Source organism: Medicago sativa, chromosome 6 (assembly GCF_051527215.1).
Source record: "Medicago sativa cultivar Bolivia chromosome 6, Bolivia_mono, whole genome shotgun sequence".
Classification (NCBI taxonomy): Eukaryota; Viridiplantae; Streptophyta; class Magnoliopsida; order Fabales; family Fabaceae; genus Medicago; species Medicago sativa.
In genome coordinates this window covers 83010404-83032846 of record NC_140754.1, presented here as the reverse complement: position 1 = coordinate 83032846, position 22443 = coordinate 83010404, and the positions used below count along the sequence as shown (strand labels likewise).

General features: G+C 33.3%; 1 protein-coding gene across 3 annotated transcripts in view; it reads right to left on the bottom strand.

Annotated features, from left to right (window-relative positions):
* Positions 1-3031: 3031 nt before the first annotated feature.
* The window catches only part of LOC146917435 (putative cyclic nucleotide-gated ion channel 20, chloroplastic), a 28350-nt gene continuing 8938 nt past the window's right edge, over positions 3032-22443 (bottom strand). The window contains exons 6-14 of one of the 3 annotated variants that reach the window (XM_085719266.1): positions 14124-14351; positions 12298-12531; positions 9216-9361; positions 7068-7145; positions 6191-6320; positions 5705-5957; positions 5042-5216; positions 4339-4455; positions 3032-3315 (exon numbers count right to left, since the gene is read on the bottom strand). In XM_085719266.1, the coding sequence (XP_085575392.1) occupies positions 3216-3315; positions 4339-4455; positions 5042-5216; positions 5705-5957; positions 6191-6320; positions 7068-7145; positions 9216-9361; positions 12298-12531; positions 14124-14351 (1461 nt within the window). In that variant the 3' untranslated portion in view covers positions 3032-3215. The remainder of the gene's footprint in view (positions 3316-4338; positions 4456-5041; positions 5217-5704; positions 5958-6190; positions 6321-7067; positions 7146-9215; positions 9362-12297; positions 12532-14123; positions 14352-22443) is intronic. The other 2 variants (XM_085719267.1, XM_085719268.1) reach the window with 2 other exon arrangements.

Below are 22443 nucleotides of genomic sequence, written 5' to 3'. Positions count from 1 at the left end.
TTAGTCCCTGAATGAAGAGAAATTGCAAAACAGTCCCTGCATGGTCAATTTCTAGGACTAAAGTGACTAACGGAGTCTACATCCAGGGACTAAATTGATTAACGAAGTCTGCATTCAGGGACTAAATTGACTAACAAAGTCTACATTCAGGGACTATTTTGCAATTTATCTGCATTCAGGGACTAAAGTGACGAATCCCTTCCGATTCAGGGACTACTAAAGTGACTAATTCCCCATAATTTTAATTTGATTTAATAGAAAACAAATTTAAATCGTTACTTCTTCTCCTTCATGGTAGTTCTTCTTCTTTAGCAAAAAAGGGAAACTACAGGAACTAATTTGACAGATTATAATTAAATTTTGCAGTTATTTTTTATAGCAAAAAAGGGGATAGCTACCAAAAACACTCACAGCACAACCAAAAAAGGGAATGACAAGAAAAACAACACAAAACAACATGGGTCGATATAGCAGCTAATTAGAAGTAATAGCTATTTGGATTGATCAGGAAGATGGTCTCTTTAGCAAACGTCGAGTATAAGAAAAAAGGTCACGTACAAGAAAGCCATGCCATCAATTTTTCAATTAAAATTTAGTTAGCAGAATTAATGGTGAGAAAGAAATGAAGGAACAGTACATAGATGAAGTTTTGTGTTCCCAGAAAGAAAAAGAGAAGGTTACGCAGATGACGAATGTTGGAGAGAAAATTGTGATGGCGGTTAATGATTTGGTTTTGTTTTGATTAAAAAAATTAATTAATTAATTTACTGAAATAGTAATTTGTACATTTTTTGGAGGTTAAATTGAATAGAGAAGTGTACCAAAACTCTTTCCCTTAAGTCAATCTTTAATAATGTTGACATGGATCATTTAATTGAAATGACACTATTCTATTGGTTAAACATTTGAGAGTATCAAAACACTCAATTTTGTTTGAAGTATCATAGAAATTGCCATTGCATGTTTGGATAAACTACTTAATTAAGCACTTATAGCATGCACACGTTGAGGATATATATGTTATCAGGTAAATCACATATAATCTTATAACAGAACGAACAAATTCTCATCGCGGTTAAGCGTACCGTTAGACGTTCTTACTGCCTATGCACATTCTCATCGTCCAGGATACAATTTCATGCAGATTTTCTTGCACCATCTGTTGAGGAAATACCTACGGGCATGTTTACAAGAAATGTGCTTACAGAATAATCTGCAAGAAACTCAGTAGGAAAAACCCTTAAAAATTACAATCAACAATCAAAAGTTTCTTACAGATACATCTTCATTTTCCCTGCAGATAATTCTGTAGGAAATTACGAGAGGATCTCAAAGTTCACAGGAAACAATTAGTCACAAGTTATTACATAATGGGGGGAGGAAAATTAGTTGGGTGAAGTGGAATTCGGTGTGCCAACAAAAGAACAATGGTGGTATTGGGGTTAAAGATGTCCGGGTGATGAATGTGAGTTTATTAGCCAAATGGACATGGAAGTTAATAAATGAGGACAAGGTCTTGTGGAAGGATGTGCTAGAAGCTAAATATGGTCCTTGTAAGGAGCGCTTGCTTGGAGGAGGTAGTTTTTCTTGGCCGCGGTACACTTCGGTTTGGTGGAAAGAGATAGTTAATTTGGAGGATTTTGGGCAAATAGGATGGTTTAATGGGGAGGTTTTACGCAAGGTAGGTAACGGATTGAAGACGAGTTTTTGGAAGGATAAGTGGATAGGAACCCGTAGTTTTTCTCAAAAGTATCCTAGACTTTTTTTAATATCGACTCAAAAGGAGGCTTTGGTGGGGGAGATAGGCGGGTATATGGAGGAGGGTGTTTATTGGCATTTAACTTGGAGAAAAAGGCTATTTATGTATGAGGAAGAGTTGCTCACGAGTCTCATGGAGGATTTGGAAGGTATGATTTTGTCAAACGAAGAGGATAAGTGGAGATGGAACTTGGAAGAGAATGGTATGTTTTCGGTGAAATCGTCCTATTTTAAGTTGGAAGGTTTAGTGTTGGGTGAAGTGGATTGGGGTGTGGCTGAGAAACGGGTTTTTGAAGATATGTGGAAGAGTCCGGCACCGTCTAAAGTGCTTGCGTTTGGATGGAGGGCATTGCTAAACCGAATACCTACTAGATTAAACCTTGCTATTAGAAATGTTCTTCCTACGGAAGGGTCTACTAGGTGTGTGATGTGCGATGGGAATATGGAAACGACGGTTCATCTCTTATTACACTGTGATATAGCTAGTTGGGTCTGGTTAAATTTGATGAAGTGGTGGGATTGCAGCTTCATAATTCCGCCAACATTATTTGTTCTATGGGAGTGTTGGAGTGGAGGTGGCAGATCGAAAAAGGTGACCAAGGGCCTTTGGTTAATTTGGCACACAACTATTTGGGTGATTTGGAATAAGAGGAATGAAAAAATCTTCAAAGGTAGTAATTTTGAGGTAGAAGATATGGTTGAAGAGATTAAGGTGTTATCTTGGAGATGGTTGCTAGAAAGGACTCCAACACCGTCTTGTCTTTTTTATGAGTGGTGTTGGAACCCAAGGCTTTGCTTAGAGAGATAACTGGTTGGTGTTGCTGTTATGTTTGTTGTTTGCCTTTTGTTGTCTCGGTTTGCTGGACTTTTGGAGTGTAATGGTTTTATCTGTGTTGATGGTCGGTTTTGGCTTGCTGTTGAACATTTTTTCCTTTTTGTAAGTTTCTGTTAGGGAGTGTTTTGGCTGATTTTGGTTGGGTTAGCAACTGTATTAGTTTGGGGTGGATTTTGTCTTGTTGCTATTAGGTAGGTGCGGCAGGCTTCTTGCTGTCATGGGGCATTCAGGTGGTGTTTTTTTGGTTATACTTGTTTATAACTTTTTGGTTTATGTTTTTGGGTGGTTTTTACGGGGTTTTTGTTCGAGCCGGTGTTTGTGCGGCAACCGATTTCCCCTTGTATTTTTTTTTTCCCACCCAAGCTTGTTAGTGCTTCTTGCACGGGCTTGTTGGCTAATAAATTTTGCCGATTCAAAAAAAAAAAAAAAAACAAGGTATTACATAAACACCTAAATCCTTGGAAAAACCATAGAAAAATAAAGAATTCATAGGAGTGTACTTCATAACTCCTTATAAACATACCACTATTCTCTATTCTGAGGACTAGAGATTACAAACAATAAAGTTCATGGCAAAGTGTAGTGAAGCAAACATCAGAGTACACTCTATGAGTTCAAATAGTCAATGTGTGGTATTAGCTCGTCTTAAACGCTTCTTCCTGTTTGTCCATGCAACCTGAATTCTGTTTGCTCTATGTGATTTCCCATAAGGCGATTCATACCTGACATAACACAATCATCAAATGAATATGTCAGAGCCATATGGTTTTAATAGTGTATATTATGCATAAAAGTCACACACCCTAGTAATATGTAGGGGTGTAACGGTTAGGTTTGGACCGGTTTTCAGTCAAAAAAATGTCCAATCCGATGAAATTTTCATTGGTTCGGTGTCACTCTTTTTCAAAATAGGAACCAAACCAAACAAATCAGTTTGGATCGGTTGATCTGTTTATTTGAAAATACAATTAAAAAAATTCATATTCTCACAAATTTATATATCATGATACAACATACATCATACTAAAATATTTCATGGAACATTGAATTTCATATTGTGTTTTTTCATGTTCTCTATTTTCAAACAACTTTTTATAACTAGCCTTACTCAATATTTCATACATCCAAGATTCATTCATCCATCATTCATCAAACACAATTTCGTCAAACTCATATTTCAATCATCCATGATCCATACTAATATGTGTATGTACGTGTGAAGGCCATCTATGTCCTTTTATTTCCTAATTTTTTGGTAGAAAAATAACGGATTTGAATCCTAATATTTTATCATACATCTGATTGTTAAGAGTCTCATATTTGATGAGATAAGGTTTGATATTGAGCTAGGTTCAACCCAAATTTAACAATAGTACAAAGTCAACTAATTTGGACCACCCATCATTCATTTTCATGCACAAAGCACCATAGTGCTGCATGAATTGGGAATAATCCAAGTCCCATATAGAAAACAGATAAGTTGTGAAAAATGTGTTGATAAGTGATGGGTAGTCCTAACCTTACAAGACAATTTTGCAAGGGCTGAGTTAGACTTGATCCAATTTTTAAGGCAAATAATTGTGAATGTTTTTAATTGGAAATGAAGCATGGAATGCAATGTAGAAAAGTTATAGAAAAAAATGAAACAAAACTCTTCATGAAAGAAAATGCAGTTAATCATAAAAGGGTGAAGACATGTTGAATATCGACAGAAAGACAACAAGGAATTATAAGGAATGAATGACCTCAATGTTTGATAATCATTTTGTGTGGTATTAGCTTGACTTAGACGCTTCTTCCTGTTTCTCCATGCAACCTGAATTCTCTTTGCTGCAAGGGATCTCCAATAAGGTGATTCATACCTAACATAACACAACAACCAAATCATGATGTCAGAGACATCGTTTTGATATGAGATATCATGGATGTAAATAACACACTTATTGCGTGTGTTTAGGACCACCCATCACTTATAAACACATTTTTTACAACTTATCTATTTTCCACCTCTCAACCCGATTTTATAAGGGTTGAGTTAGGCGCAAACCAGATTCTAAGATGATATAAGAGCCTATTGATCTAGGTGACCCATCATTTATATTCATCCACCAAACACAAATACAAAAAAGTGAGGGGCATATTGGGGAGAAAAAAAGTCCTGCGTAGAAAAAAATAAGATTTGAAAATTGCGTTTATTAGTTGTGGGTGGTCCTAACCTTACAAACAAGTTTTGTAAGGGTTGAGTTAGACCTATTCCAAATTATTGGCATATTGGAAGAAAGAAAAAAAAAAAAAAAAAAGCCCCGCATAGAAAAGAGATAACTTTGAATGGTCTGTATTGGAAATGAAGCAAGGAGATATATATGAAATATAGAGAAGTTATAGTAAAAATGAAACAACATTTTTCTATCGAGAGAAACAAACAAGGCAATGGAAGGAAGGAATGACCTTATGACATGTTGAACGCAAGGGTTCCGCATGAGTCTTGGAAAATGAGTTGTGACTTCTTCAATGTCTTTAGCGTTGAGCGAAAATGCCTCCACATTGGTTAAGCATACTACTGTTCTGTCACTAACTAAGTCCAGTCCTTGAATCTTTACTCGTTCACCTTCTACAAGAGAAACTGAGTTACAAATCAAAGGATGACAGATGAAGATTTATCCAAGGTAAAATAAGCTTGAGAGCTTTTTTTTTTTTTTTTTGGTAGATATATGCTTTAGAGCTTGATGGAGAGAAAAAAATTCTTAAAATTCATATTAATTGATTCATAAAAAGATAAATAGAAAACTATTGCAATTTGCTCTTTCAATAGTGCTTGGGAAAAGATCAATACACTAACTGACAAAATGAAGTGAAGTCTGACTAATTTCTCTATTTTCATTATAAAGTCTAACACATAATGAAAAATAAAATAAAAAATAAATATTGATGAAGCATCTTTTAGTTGTACCAGATGATTATTGCGTCATCGTGAGCTTAGCTCAGTTGGTTAGGACAATGCATAATATATGCAAGGTCTGGGGTTCAAACCCCGACCACAATAAAAAAAACAAAGATGATTATTGCTACTTCTTTTGAGGCATGTTATCATTATATCAAGTATAGTTGTACCTTTGCTTTCAGAAGACTGTTCAAGATACCATCTTAGAAGTTCTTCACCACAAGCATCCCCTACTGATAATGGAACCAGAATTCCATCTTCTCCGATACTCTCCAATTTTCCACGCATAATAAACACCATCTTCTGTACAAGACCACCCCGACTGAGAATTCTACTTCCTTTAATGTATGTTGTCTGCATTAGTCTCTCACGGATGGCGTCTAAGATAGGGTCATCCTCAGCCATCAGGGAAAAAATTCGAACCTGTAATATTTTTAGTTTAATTATGAATATACATAAAGAGTTGTCTTGAAAATTGTTTTCTCATTCAACTTCTATTGGATTCCAGCAAGCTACAGGCAGACACGTAGGGAGAAAAGAATTTTATTTATTACATTATAGGTGATATTTTAAAGTTCACAAAACATCTGAACCAAATAAATAAAATCTACTTAAAGAGTATATCATGAAATACTTTTAAATGCTTGAATGCATACTTTATTAACAAATTTGAAGAGATGGCGTCTTATCCCTTTCTGGAGATCATCTGGCAAATTCTCGAGAACCATATTCTCAGTAACACCCCTTGTCGCTGCCCAACTACACCCTTCAGCCTGTCGTACTCTCCTGCATGACAGACAAGATAGTATCTATCATTTGTAGATTATGTTGGATCTTGTGATGGAGACAATTGCAAATACTTGGAAAATTAAGAAGATTGCACAAATAAGCTTCAAAGCTTGCGTGGACACACTAAACTTTAGGTTTGACTTACCCCACCAGTTTATGCAAATCGGATGCAGGTGGCAAAACTAATGAATCCCCTTCGGACACTTTGTAACCCTTTATATTGATTGCACACTCATATCAAGCATATCAATCAATGATATTTTATACAATAACGTTCTCTTAATTAAACTCGCGACCAGAGAAATGAAGAATTGACTTATAACTATTTTCAATATAATTTTGACTCGTGAAACCAAAATTTTCGTGTTTTGTATTCTGCCTTTAGATTATAGCTGTTTGTAGAGAAACTCATGTCAATTGATGAAGGAAAGTGACTATTTGAATAGATTCAGCTCTGGCCAAACTGAAAGGTTATATACATTTAACGTTCAGAATTTATCTCAAATCATTGTGTTGGCCCAGCAGATGAACTCGAGCCCCTTGCATCACTTCCACAAAGTGTCACCACCACTTGGCTATTAACACAATTGTGTAGCTGGTTATCCACTGTTATAATTTATAAATACTTCAACATTTCAAACTTAAATTTTGGAAATATCCAACAAATCACGTGTGACCATTTTTTGATAGATGCGTTGCGGCAATGTTGATGCGACTCATTAAAAGAGTTAGAATATTACAAACCTTTTGAGATCATCTGGTAAACGACGGTGCGTCATCCATTGCTCAACATCACGGCCTCTACATATTTTTTTTAGATTCCTGTAAGCAACCAGCATGGAAGACGTCAGGAAAATTTACTAACAAAGTACCATTATTATTCAAATTTTGTAGTTTTACTACAAAGAATTATCATTATAAAATATTTAGGGAAGACGTGTTTTCCTAGTTTAACATAAGTATCTGATTCCAAAATAATGATAATATGAATCACACAGTAGGAAAGATCAAACTTAAGTGGCGTGTTGATGCCATGAATTACACCGTAGAGTTTGATACATTTTCTTAGATTTTCAAATGAAAGGAACAGGAGTAAATTTGGAAGGAAACAGATGATGTGTTTATTTGGTTTTGTTGAATATGAAATTTCTCATTAATATTGAAAAGGTTGAAAACCATCTAGCATACATGAGATATGGGCATGTTTGTTTTAGATTTTTAAAAAATGAATATTTTTTGTATTTCTAAAAATGAATTTTTTGAAAATTTACTCAAAAATAGTAGAAGTTATTTCAAATTCATTTGGTATAAGTTAAAAAAGAGATTTTATCATTCGCTGCCTTAAATTTTGTTACTTTTGATGAAATTATGTGTGTTTTTTTTATAATACCCTTAATAATTTATTATTTCATTCTATTTTTTTCTCTCTACAATAAATATGTAAGGGTATTATTGACAAGAAAATAATTAATGTTACATTGAAAATTGAAAGTGACAAGTATTGTGAAACAAAATTATTCTCCAAAATAGACAAATATTATGAAACAGAGGGAGTATATACTTGAATGCAACCCTATTATAACTCCTAAGATACTAACAAATCATATCATAATATAATAAATATTACTCCCTCCGTCCCTCAATAGATGACATGTTTGACAATATACATTATTGACTTGACATACTTTGACCATATTTTTCTACTAATTCACAAAGATAAATAATATCATGTAAGATTTTGTTGGATTCGTCTCAATGAATATTTTTAAAATATTAAATTTTCATAATTTTTTTTAGTAGAGAATTGAAGATATCAAAGATAAAACATATGCATTGATACGTGTGTCGGAGTCAACTAGGTCATGTATTGAGGGACGGATGGAGTAATATTTCAACATGTTTCATGGTAGATAGAGCTAAAAGCGATTCAATTTAATTTTTGTCGCCTTAGTGCCTGTTTGACATCACGTTTTTCTCTTTAAAACCAGCGTTTTCTTTACCAAACGCCATTTTAAACTTTTTTGTGTTGTTTGGGTGACAGAAAAGTGCATCTGTGAAACCCACGTTTTGCTCCAAAACACCGGTAGAGATGAAGCTGAAATTCGTAGCTTCTACGGTGTGGCAAACGTGATTCTACCTTTAACTTTTCAAACACAAATATACTTACCAATATACCCATACTTCTTCTCTGATTTACTACATATAAATACCCTTCTTCTTTATTACTCACATCACCATAAGTGGTAAGCTTTTTCTCCCTCGTTTTTAGATCTATTCTAATTTTTTTCAGAATTGCAACTTGCAGATGAAATAGAAAAGAGAAGAGGGGAAAAACATAACAATATAACTTAAAACAAAGAAGATGAATCGAAAGATTGAGGACAAAAAACTCTGCAGATCTGTTATGAATAGGTGCTTCAATGAGTTCCCTTTTCTCATTTGCCGTGGTGTGGTGACTAGAGTGGTCTTTCTCTTGGCTAGAGATGACTGTATGGATAATGGGTTAGTGGGTTAATCTTTAAAAAAAAAATTAACTAAGGCCTGATATAAATTTTTGATGGCGTGATATATTTATATTATTAAAATTTATTTATTAGTTATAAATATAATTAAAACCCATTTTGGTAATTATACACTCAAAATCACTTTTGATTCAAATTATCCAAACAACATCAACTTATAAGAATCACTTTTAAAAACGTGTATCCAAACATAAATCAATTCACATCCAACTCACTTTTAACCGAAATCAATTATATCAAACTCAATTCTATCAAAATCAATTCTCACCGCCGCCATACCAAACCCACACTAAGAACCAAACCCACACGACAAATGAGAACCATTGTTGCCTAGAATTAACATGCGCAGAAAATAAGAGAAACCTTTTACCTCTTTGCAAAAGACTGGTTAAAGCTCTGTATGTTTCCGATGAGAATTGCTAGAAGAACGAGTCCAGATACCATGATGCACAGTGTAAAGAGGACTTCCCACACAAAATAGCTTGGAGTTTGATTCCCGGCCATAGTAATTACTTGCTGTATTAAATTCATATAGGTGTAATTGGTAAGTAATATCAAATTGTTCATTTTCTATTCAAATAACCTTTCATTATATATATATATATATATATATATATATATATATATATATATATATATATATATATATATATATATATATATATATATGGTTATGATAGAAGACACCTTTTATGAAGGTGTCTTTTATCAAAGTTATAACTAAAAAGTGAAAATCACACCTTGAGGTGTGACTTGATAAAAGACACCACCAAAGGGTGACTTGTAACATAACCCATATATATATATATATATATATATATATATATATATATATATATATATATATATATATATATATATATATATATATATATATATATATATGGGGTTTGCTAGAACACTCCCACTAGTTTTATGTGGGAGTGTTTTAGCAAGTTATAACTAAAAAGTTAATAAATACACCTTAAGGTGTATGCTGCTATAACACACCTTCTAACAAAAACAAGTGGGTGTGTTCTAGCAAATCCTCCAGGCATTTGCTAGGATACACCCACTTATTTTTTAGAAGGAGTATTTTAGCAAGTAAATAATTAAAAAGTGGTTAAATACACCTTAAGGTGTAGCTTTGCTAAAACACTCCCACATAAAAACTAGTGGGTGTGTTCTAGCAAATCCCTATATATATATATATATATATATATATATATATATATATATATGAGTTAGGATCCGTTGACACCAGGTGTCAACGGATTCGTTGACACCAAATCTCGTCCCTTCATTTTTATTGATCTAAAGGCTCATATTCATTTACTTGAAAATCTCACATGATCTTTACTTACCTGAATTTTTAAAGTCCATTTATTTAAATGCTAATTCTTCTCTCTTGTTTTGATTATATTGATTATTGTCCAGATTTTTGTTTTTCCTCTCTATTACTAATCAGGGCTTCTTCTCCATTTCATGTTTTTGACAAAATCTCCATTTCAATATTATCATGGCATTTGTATTTCGTGCATCACTTTTCTCTCAACTGCATATACTATTTTTTTTTTAAATCATTGTAAAACCTAATTTCCATAATAGGCACACTGATTTTTCTATCGGGTTAACGTAACAAAGCCTGAAATCATGTGTCTTCGCCGATCTCAGTGAGAACACCAAAGCCATGGATAACTCCTGAAATTTGTATAAGCACCGATGATTGACAACAATTATATTGAATTCAAAGAGTTTTCCATGTTACTAACACCATAAAATTAATTATTATATATCCATTACATTCAGATGAGCGAATTCATTCATGCCTAATCACCAAACCGAGATTGATACATGAGATCCCTGGATTTGATACTGAATTAACCAAATGGGAAGAGAGATGCAAACAAGAAACAATATTACGGATGGTGGCTGATAACAATCTTTTAAAAAGAAATAAAGACTATTAAGATGGGATTCTGTTTAATTTCAAATTTTCAAAAACAATAATTATATGCTATTGAGAGGAAGAATACACACACAATAGAAACATATCAACCTTTGATTAAATAAAATATACAGTTGAAATTTGGTGTCAACGGATCCGTTGACACCTGGTGTCAACGGATCCTGACTCTCTATATATATATATATATATATATATATATATATATATATATATATATATATATATATATATATACAAAAATTACACATGAATTGAAGACAAACGGACAACAAACTAAGCCGCTAAATTTTTGGATGACAAAATCAATCCTCAAATACATTTTTTTTTTTTTGCAAAAACGCTCGTAGTGATTTCTGCTAACTCACCACGATGTTAAACATAAATTTAACCTCCCATTGCTTTAGAGTTGTGTAATAAGTTTTTGCTTCCCTATGTCTTTTAAATGTGAATTTTCAGAAGCTACAATTTCTTGCTTCAGACGTGCGGTGGGTAGGAGATCCACCACAATTCAAAACATATGCCATGTGTTGGCTCAATTTTCCCTTGCCATGATATAAAAGCTGACAAGGTTCTAACAAAACGGTTCCCTACCTTGAAAACAACAGCGACAAAACGGTATTGGTCGTGTCTGTTACCAATTTTTTCTCATTTTGATAGAGTGGATAAAAATCACGATGACGGTTATGAAGAAACGTGCGACGAAACATCGTTACGGGTACAATTTAAATTTATTAATGACTAATTTGTTTTATAAGAAGAAACAAATTCATTAAAAAATTATGAAAAGAATTACCGTCATGAAATTATAAACAATGAGAAGTTATTATACATCCTTTTAAAAAAAATGGTATTATACATTATAAGTGAGCAAATAATTTTAATGAGTTTTGAAATTTTGTGATTTATTTCACACCACTACGACCATAATCTATAACGCAACACACATATGTATTAACTACAAGTTATCTTCACGTATACATTGATAATTGTAGTTAATGACGTTCATAGTTATGATTAAAGCAAAGCCATCAAAAGAAATTATCTGCTCAACATAACTAACCATTATTTAAAGCGCACTAGTCAACTAAATTGCTTTCAATTTTTTTTGACAAATAGTTTAGTGGCTAAAGTTTATCTTTAAAGTGAATAATCTGAGGTTCGAACTCCAACCTCTACATATATAATGCAACGTGTCCAACAATTGAGCTATGATCAAAGAGACAAATTGTTTTCAAATTTTGTTGTTTCATTCTGTGTGAAAAATGAGACGACCCTAATTTTTATAAAAAAAAATTCTATCAGTTACCATAATTGGTATGAGACATATTTCTCATTAACTTTTGTACAAAAGTTTTCGTATCAAATTACATTGGTTATCTTCTTCTTAGCTCCCTCATTATGTTGTTTTATAAAGAAGATTCTTTATTAAGCTGTTTATCATCAATGAAGGCACATTATAGGGCAAAATGTATATAAATTACAACGAAGGAAAAAAAATGCATACCTGGAATCCCCAAAAGAGTGCATACACAAATTTGTTGATCATGTCAGTTTCTAAAGTAAGTGGTATAGCATTGGCATAGATTCCATAAGAAAAAGCATCAGATGTGGAATTCAAACAAGCATTGGCACTCGCATCATTGATCCACGTAGCTGACATATTACTCTCTTCAGAACGACCATAAAGCAAGTCCATGCACCCAAGATGGCAGGGATCTTGCAAACATTGGTTAACCCTCTGGAATAAGATAAAGGGATAAAATGGAAATAAATTGGTATAATGAAACATTCATTCACAGAATTAAATTACTAAAACAATTCATGCTTCATTTTGACTATAATTCTTGCAGCAACAATTATAGTCGAAATTAAGCTCATTTGGGTAAGGACAATTAACCGGCGGTATGTCATTTGGGTAACTTAATTTCTTATTTTTACTTAGGGTGTGTTTGTTTCAAATTATATTTGTTGATTTCCGGGAATAAAATGATAGAAATATATATGTGTATGTTTGTTATAAGTTTACTAAATTTTATTTTCGGGTATAAAATGTTTCTGGGAACAGAAAAAATTTCCCAAGGAAAAGGGTGGGAATAAAGTTCCCATAGAGATCCTTCAAAAAAAAAAAAAGTTCCCATAAAGATGAGAATAAATTCATATGCAGTTACCAAACATACTTTTATGGTTCCTAGGAATATTATAAAATTAATCAAACATATTTTTCCTAAAAACCTTGGAATAAAATTCTCATTTTTATATTCCAAAGAATGTTATTCCTAGAAATAAATTCAATAAACTATAAAGAAACACACCCATATTTTTTGAAGAAAGATTCAAATGAAAAATTGGTTTGATTAGCTTCTCTTAAAATGTCATTACAAATACTAGATTTCAGACAAACATTGTCTATTCTTTTTATTGTGTTAAATCGTATAAATTACGAACAACAATTTTTATGAAATTTTGTTTTTTATTAAAATTATTTTAATTTTGATTAAAAGTATAAGTATAAATATTTTTCACTTTCATATTGTGACAAACTGGGTTAATATTTTTCAATGACACCAAAAATATATCATCAAATATAATATAAATTCTTTTTTTTTTTTGAATGACGCCACCAATATAAGATTCTTATAGGAAAATTTGTTTAAGGATATAATTTAAAATGAAAAGGTTAGCCTAAAATCATGTATTTTCTTTATATACAGTATAGATTTATTCATTTTGTAATACCTTTTTTAAATAATAAACTTTTATAAAATCTCTAAAATAAGAAAGTAGTTTCTCATTTCTTCTTAAAAAAAAATAGTTTCTCTATAAAAAAATTTAAAGATATTTTTTTTAGAAAAATATGATTTTTTTAACAAAAAATTATATGATTTTTATTATTTAAAATCTTTAAAAATGAATATTTAATTTAACGAATGCTAAATTTTGTTACATCAAACAACTTTTATTAATAATAGATGCAAACCAAAGTACAATTAGTACTCAATCACAAATATAATACAGTGCAAGGGATGCTCTAATAATTGACTATAGAAAAAGGCTGGTAGGAATTTCTTTAAAGACTGTAATAGATTGTAGAACCATTGTACCAAAAAAAAAAAAATTATAGAACCATTCACAAAAATGGTAAGAGCATCTGGGTTTTTTTTGCGAAAATTTCTCTTTTAGCTTGTAGCAAATGATCCTTCAAAAACAACGTGTTGCCAATGATTTTGATATAACTATTAACTCCTACTATTTTTAGTAAGTGTTTGAACCCTTTATTGAGTAAGAAATTTTGTATTTTCCAAAAGTAAATCTTCAAGTCATTTTACTCACCATTAGAGCAAAGAGGTACCAGCTTGAACCAACACCATGGGCATAGAGCATTAAAATAAGAAGACCTGAAATTAAATTTGCCACGGCTGACTCCAATGAACAGTACCGACCAATGAACATAGGCAAAAATCTTAATAATTTTACAGGAAGCTGTAAAAAGATCGATAGACTTAGAAGATTCGATCCTGGAGACCCCAATGAATTTGGTAGGATAATCAATATCAGTATCTGCCAATATTTCACAGCATATTAATATACTAAATAAAATATGAAAAAAGGGAAATTACTTAGTTGTATATATTAATATACTAAATAAAATATGAAAAAAGGGAAATTACTTAGTTGTATATGGTTGTAAATGTTCATGGCATTATTTATTATAGAGGAAATACAATGAAGAAATATATGGTGTGTTTGATCTTCTAAGAAATCAAGGATAAAATAAGACAATTTCAGTTGTACGGCGTCTGATTTGTAAATTTGATTCAAGGAAATAACAAAATGAAGGCAAGGGACGGGACAAAAACTGAAATTCTTTTTTTTTTTTGAACAAGCAAAAACTGAAATTCTTGTCACTTACTAAACAATAATATAATTGTTTGTCTCACGTACAAGTGGTATAAAATACCAAAATAGTTTTTTGTCCACCAAAAGTGGTATAAGATCAAAAATTATTCAATACCATAAAAGTTTGTTTTATGTTGTTTTGCCTTGTGTTTTGTTGTTCTTTGGTGTTATGTCTTGTGTTGTTTTGACCAATACACCATTGTTTTACTGAACAAACGCACCATATAAACTATCGCAAGGCATAACTCAACCGGTAACGTCGATATTATAAATTTCAGTGGGGCAGAGTGAGAGCTGAGAGTACTTCCCTGCTCTCAGTCCACTTCATCTAAAATGATTACCACTCTAGTCTACATTCCCCACCTTCAGAAGTATTCTCTCCAAATCCCTATCCCTGTCCCTACCGTTATCACAGGAACCCCATCAACATTAAAAATACATCGAATTTTCATTAGTTTAAATCATTTTAGAATTAAACAAATAGTTAAAGTTTAGTCATAAATCAAATAAAAAACTAACACATTATTGTTAGTGTAATATCCCGCCTGACAGTATCGGTATATTACCCGTTGACCGTGTCAGATGAATTTAATTCATGGAAGGTAAGTTAATGGAAAATATTTTATGAGGTGTCAGCTTTTTACGGGAAAAGTATCAGAGTCGTTTTAAACACGTGCAAGGCAAGGGTAATTTGGTAATTTCACGCAAAAGAGATATTTAAGCAAGTTGGGGCCAAAATATCTCATTTTCACTGTGTTTCTCTCTCTAGGTTTTGGCATAAGCTTCTCTTCCTTCTCTCCTCTCCATCGGCCTTTTCTCTTCTCTCCCCACTTCACAAATTCATCAAATCTTCTTCCCTCAAGGCAAGGCTTTAACTTGTGTTTCTTCAAGATCATGGAGAAGTATGCAAGCTAGGATTTTGTTGGAATCTCTCCTTTCCTTTCATCTCTCACGCCACTCTCTCTCTTTCTCTCTTCACCAATCTTTCATAACACTTCATCCTCACATGGTAAGCTTCCAAACTTGTTCCTTTATGGTCATTTAAGATTAAGGAAGTATGTATTATGTTTGATTTCTTCTATTTTTCCTCTTGAAGAAGTGATTGGAAAACTAGGGTTTTGGTAAGTTGGGAATTGAGACATGAAGGTAATTAAGAAGTGGTTCTTTCATGATCAAGCTGATGATTAGAGTGGGGATTGTGATTCTTGGAGCTTTGGAAGCAAGGAGGCAAGTTAGGGTTTGTTTGTGGGTAAGCTCAAAGATGATTCAAATAATGGTTTGTTCATGGATAAGGATCAAGGAGTCTTAGCTTGCAAGAAAACAACAAGATTGAATGGCTCAAGCTAAGATTGCAAGAGAATCAAGTTAGGGTTTTGTTGTTAGAGCTTAATGCTTGAAGGATTGTCAAGTTTGTTATGAGGTGAGTTCCATAGATAGTTTTTCCAACCTTTGGGAACATGTTTATGCCATGATAGTTAATATGAATAACATGAACTTCTAGGGTTTTTATTTAGTGTATAGTTGCTTTTTTCATTGTTATGCTTGCTATGCTTGTGGATGCTTGCTTCCAGACTGTTTTTTAGGTTTTCTATGATCACGGGAGATGCTATATGCCTTGGGACACTTAGTGGTGATGATTTTTGGCTCAAAACAACATTTTTGAAGGTGCTGAACTGCACCAACTCGCCACGGCGAGCATGGAGCTCGTCTAGGCGAGTAAGAGCAGCAGGGAGTGGTGTTTGCTCGCCACCAAGCTCGCCTAGGCGAGTAGCTTGGTGAGTAAACATGGGCTGCTGCCCTGTTTGCTCTTTTCGTATTTTAGCGTGCTCTGGTTCGGCTTTAGCTCATGTAATCTTTTATAAATGTAAACCCTTCATAACTAAACCCCAAGGCATAGGTTTTCCAAGTAAAACTCTTGTAAGATGAAGCAAGTATTTAATAAGGTAGCAAAGCATAACATAAGAGAGAATCATGTCCTGAATGGGGTAGTAACTTATCCATTAAGCAAAGGGGAAACTAGAGCCTCGACATAGTCGTCGAGAACTAGCTAGTTAGCAAGTATCCCTAGATGATAAGACGCGAGGTATATATCTTCGCACATGATTAAGAATAAGAATACGTTAGCAAGCATGTTAGGTCGTGTTTTGATTAGTTAATCACTCCACCATGATTAAGAATTCACAAGCATGAACAAGTTAGACTTGCCGCTAATCGGATCAATCAAGGATCCGAGGTAAACATGTATGTATAATAGGTTTAACATTTATGAACGACAAGACCATGATTAATAAGTGTAGGTGACATGTCTCTTGCTATCCACATCAGGGGGATACAAGGGGTTCTCATGATGAGAACGATTCAAGCAGTAAGGGACCCGCATGTCACTGAGTAAACAAGACGTAGGTGCTCGTGTCTCTTGTTATCCACGCCAGGGGGATACGGGAGGTTCTCGACCTAAGGGGAACGGTTCAAGCCGCAAGGGACCCGCACGACACCAAGGGAGTCCGATGTATGTACATCGGTCATGTATGGGATTGTTCTCAGGGTTACTCCACCCGGGACTATCCGTAAAATGAATCAAGATAATAATTGTTTGTTCAACGCTAACCTAATGAATGAACTTAGATATGAATATGTTTCTCATGATTATGATTATGTTATGAAATGCAAGAATGATTTCCATGCATGAATAAGTTCAAGAACAAGAGCATTAGATGTTATAGGGCAAGTATAAGGCATGGGATAGAACAAGTAAAGACCATGATACCGATGACGATCCTAGGTTTCCCCTAATCGTCCGGTTTAGAATCGTGCCATGATCATGATATGTTTAGGCCTCGATACGTAGATCGTATTCTTGGCAATGCGGTTTTAGATTCCCCCTTGACCGCCATGACATGTATAGGAAGTGAAACCTATAACAAGTGAGATATGCCTATGACGGGTCTAGCATGCACTACCGTCTAGGAAACATGACCACACACGTATAATCAACCGTCAGGTTGTATTGTAGACACGTGGTGACCGTAGGTTTCCCCTGAGGTTACCTATAGCTTAGGATTTAGGGGAACTCACTGAGACATTATGTCTCATCCCAATCCTTATTTGTTTCAGATATCAGGATGGATGGCAAGCTAGTAGCCGAATGGATTTTCAGCAAGAGCTCGTTCGTACCCGAAGCATGAAGAATATGGATCTCAAGGATGTACTAGTTTTATTTAGATAAGATAGGATGTTTTGATATTGTACGAACGCGTTTTGTTGTATATAAATTCATTCGGAGTTTTTATGTTGTAAATTTTTAATGTATCCAATACTAAATTTAACGCACGTGCTAGACTTTCTAGATACGTCTAGTATGGGTGTTACAGTTAGCCTTGTGACCCTCTACATAAATAAATTCCACGTGACAACAATAAATACCCTTTATAAGTTATAGGGTTAAATATGTTTTTGGTCCCTATAAAATTGTGACCTTCTAAGTTTAGTCCTTACTTAATTTTAATAGCTTTTTTAATCCCTACAAAAAAAAATATTATAATTTTAGTCCCTGCTAAAATAAATTTTGTTTAATTATCTTTAAACTCTTAAATTTTTTAACGATTCTTTTTATACAAGTTTAGAACACTATGAAAGGTTCATTTACTAAAATCTATAATTTTTTAACATGAAATAAATTAAATATGAATTTTTTAAAACGACAAAAGTTTAAGATATAAGTAACAAAAATATGGATGTAGAAATCAAATTTTTGCGATATTTTTTTCGGAGGACCTTTTAATAACGCTCTTAACATGCCTGTAAAAAATTGTTGAAAAACTTAAAGTTTAAGCATAAATTAAACAAATTTGGATTGAGTAAGGACTAATATTGAGTGCAGAAATTTTTTGTAGGGATTAAAAATGCTATTAAAATTAAGTAAGGACTAAACTTACAAGATCACAATTTTATAAGGACCAAAAACATAATTATGTTTGCAACAACTTAACCTAATTTTTTCCCACCACTAATCCCTTATTATGTTTGCAACAACTCTATCCTAAAATTTTGGCTCTAAATTTGCATCATGTATGTTTTTCATTTCTCTCTCCAATAACCATTAATATTTTTCAAAGCAAAAAATTAATAGATATCTTAATCCTTATTCATATCCTTATTTATTAATTTTGTATGCAACAACTTTATCTATTGTTTCTGTAGATTTTTTATTAATTTAATAGATATCTTAATCCTTATCCTTATTATTTAATAATTTTATTAGGTCTGCAGCAACTTAACCTATTGTTTCTGTAGTTTTTTTTTTGACAAGTTGTTGTACACTTATTTAATACGTTTACAAACAAAATACCCTAATTTCCATGAAAACTCGGCTACCCTAAATAATTTGTTATGAAAACTCGTTTACAAACAATTTTTTTTTTTGCATTAATTTTTTATGTTTAACTATAAAAGTAATAAATAAAATTGACATGTGCAACAATATAATTTTGTATTCTTTTTTATCTTTTTTCTTTATAATTCTTTTTATTATCATTTGATTGTAATATTGTATCTCTAATAATCTAATTTGCGTTAATTGATCGACCCATGATCTTACGGGTTAAAGATTATTTATTGGTCTCTATTATAGTCGAGAAGACCCGTGTGTCGCACGGGTCAAAAGTCTAGTTTGTTTTTTATTTAAGTTACAGCTTTGTATTTGACATTAGTTTTGCAATTCAATAAAGCTTCAGTTTTTCTTTTCATATTTTATGACTACGTGTGAACACCAACAAATTGGTATCTAGAGCCTTCTTCTTAGAGGGACTTGTGAGTGAAACCCACCATAAAAGCTTAAACACTATCTTCCAATTCATCAAACAGATGGATTCTGAAACATCCTACAAAGCCCTACAATTACATGTGTTTGATGGTGAAAACTATCATATATGGGCAGCAAGAATGGAGGCGTATTTAAAGGCAATTGACCTTTGTGAAGCTGTTGAGGAGGACTACGAAGTTCTTCCTTTGTCAGACAATCCAACAATGGCTTAGATAAAAAATCACAAGGAAAACTAGAAATTCAAAAGCAAGAGCTACTTTGTTTGCTGCTGTCTCAGAAGAAATTTTCACCAGAATTATGACCATCAAATCAGCATATGAAATATGGAATTTCCTCAAAACTGAATATGAAGGAGATGAAAGAATTAGGGGAATGCAAGCCCTTAATTTGATTCGAGAATTTGAGATGCAAAAGATGAAGGAGTCTGAAACAATTAAAGAGTATGCAAATAAACTTATTAGCATTGCTAACAAAGTAAGATTGCTTGGTTCTGAATTGTCTGATTCAAGAATAGTTCAGAAAATATTCGTGATTTTCCCTGAAAGATTTGAAGCAATTATCACTTCCTTGGAAAATACCAAGGACATGTCAAAGCTTATCGTGGCAGAGCTTGTAAGTGCTATGCAGGCCCAAGAAATAAAGAATAATAAGGTCTGAAGGTTCAATGGAAGGAGAAATACAAGCTAAATTAAAAATCGGCAAAAGAGATAGAGCATGGGAAATAAGTATAAGAAGAGTTTCAACAAACAAGAGGCATTTGGAAGCACCAGCTACAAAAATGAAGAAAAAATAGAGAATTTCCTCCTTGCAAGCATTGTGGGAAATTCGGTCATCCTCCTTTCAAATGTTAGAGAAGACCTGATGTGAAGTGTGACAAGTGAAACAAACTTGGGTATCATGAGAGAATTTGCAGAAGCAATTTTCAACAAAGTAATGAGGCTCAAGTTGAAAATCAACAAGAGGAAGAGCAGTTGTTTGTAGCAACATGTTTTACAAGCAGTAACTCAAGTGAATGTTGGCTAGTGGATAGTGGTTGTACCCATCACATGACCCATGATAAAGAAATATTCAGAGAGCTGAACATATCATAAATATCAAAAGTCCGAATCGATAATGGTAAACTGATTTCTGTTGAAGGAAAAGGAATTGTGAAAATTGAAAGTTGCACAAGTACAAAGCTAGTTTATGATGTTTTATATGTACCTGAGATTAATCAAAACTTACTGAGTGTGGGTCAATTACTTGATAAAGGATTTAAAGTCATCTTTGAAAATAAGCAATGGTTGATCAAAGATTCCAATGATAAGGTAATTTTTTGCATTAAAATGAGAAGCAAAAGTTTTTCATTTGATCCAATGAAGGAGGAGCAAATAGCTTATCCAGCTTCTGTTAATAGTACAGAGATATGGAAGAAAAGATTAGGCCATTTTCATCATGCAGCAGTATTGAATTTACAAAGAAAGGATCTGGCACAAGGCTTGCCTCACTTAGATGTTGAATTACCAAGCTGCATGGCAAGTTAGTATGATAAGCAAGTAAGATTACAGTTCAAGCAAGCAATCTGGAGAGCAACAGAGAAGCTGCAACTGATTCACACAGATCTGGCTGGACCAGAAAGAACAGCTTCGCTTAATGATAACAAATACTACATTGTCTTTATAGATGATTACACCAGAATGTGCTGGATTTATTTTCTCAAGTCCAAGTCAGAGGTTGCAGGGGTATTTTGGAGATTTAAGAATTGGATTGAAAAGCAAAGTGGTTGTGTGATTCAAGTTTTGAGGTCAACCAATCGCACTGAGTACACTTCAACATAATTCACTATGTTCTGTGAGGAGGCAGACATTGAGCATCAATTTACAGCCTCTTACACCCCTCAACAAAATGGAGTGAGTGAAAGGAAGATCAGGACAATAATGGAAATGGTCAGATGCATGCTTCATGAGAAAGGTTTGCCTAGAGAATATTGGGCAGAGGCTGCAAACACAACTGTATTTTTACTTAATAGACTTCGCACCAAAGCAGTAGACGGGAAGACTCCTTTTAAAGTTTGGTATGGTTACAAGCCTCTCTTGAAAAAATTTCAAATATTTGGATGCTTGTGTTTTACTTATGTGCCACATATTAAAAGAGACAAGATAGATAAGAATGCTGAACGCGGTATATTTGTGAGTCATAGCTCAACATCTAAAGCTTATAGAGTTTTCTAACCTAACACAAGGAAATGTTTGATAAGCAGGGATGTGCAATTCATGGAGAATGAGCAGTTGAACTCGAATGATATAGAAAATAAGTCAATAGTTGATCCTTTCCAAAATCAAGATGAGTTAGTTGATGATCCTCCTGTAAGAGGTACTAGATTGCTTTCTGATGTTTATTAAAGATGCAATGTTGCAATTCTTGAACTTGTAGGATATTGGGATGCAAAAGAAGATCCCAAATGAAGGGCTCCAATGTAGGAGGAGCTTACCATGATTGATAAAAACCAGACTTGGAAACTTATTAAAAGGCCTGAGCATAAAAGAGTCATAGACGTGAAGTGGGTGTTTAGAACAAAGATAAACGCAGATGGATCAATCATCAAGCATAAAGCCAGGTTAGTGGTTAAAGGGTATGCTCAAATTTTTGGAGTAGATTTCTTTGATACATTTGCGCCAGTTGCAAGGCAAGATACTATTAGAATGTTGTTAGCTATTGCAGCACAAAAGGGATGGAAAATATGTCATCTTGATGTCAAGTAAGCATTTTTAGATGAATTTCTAGAGGAAGAAGTATATGTTGAGCAACCTGAAGGTTTTGTTATGAAAGGGCATAAAGATAAGGTTTATCTATTAAATAAGGCCTTGTATGGTTTGAAACAAGCTCCAAGATTTTGGTACAACAAGATTGATAAGTACTTAGTGCAGTTAGGCTGCGTTAAAAGTCTAAGTG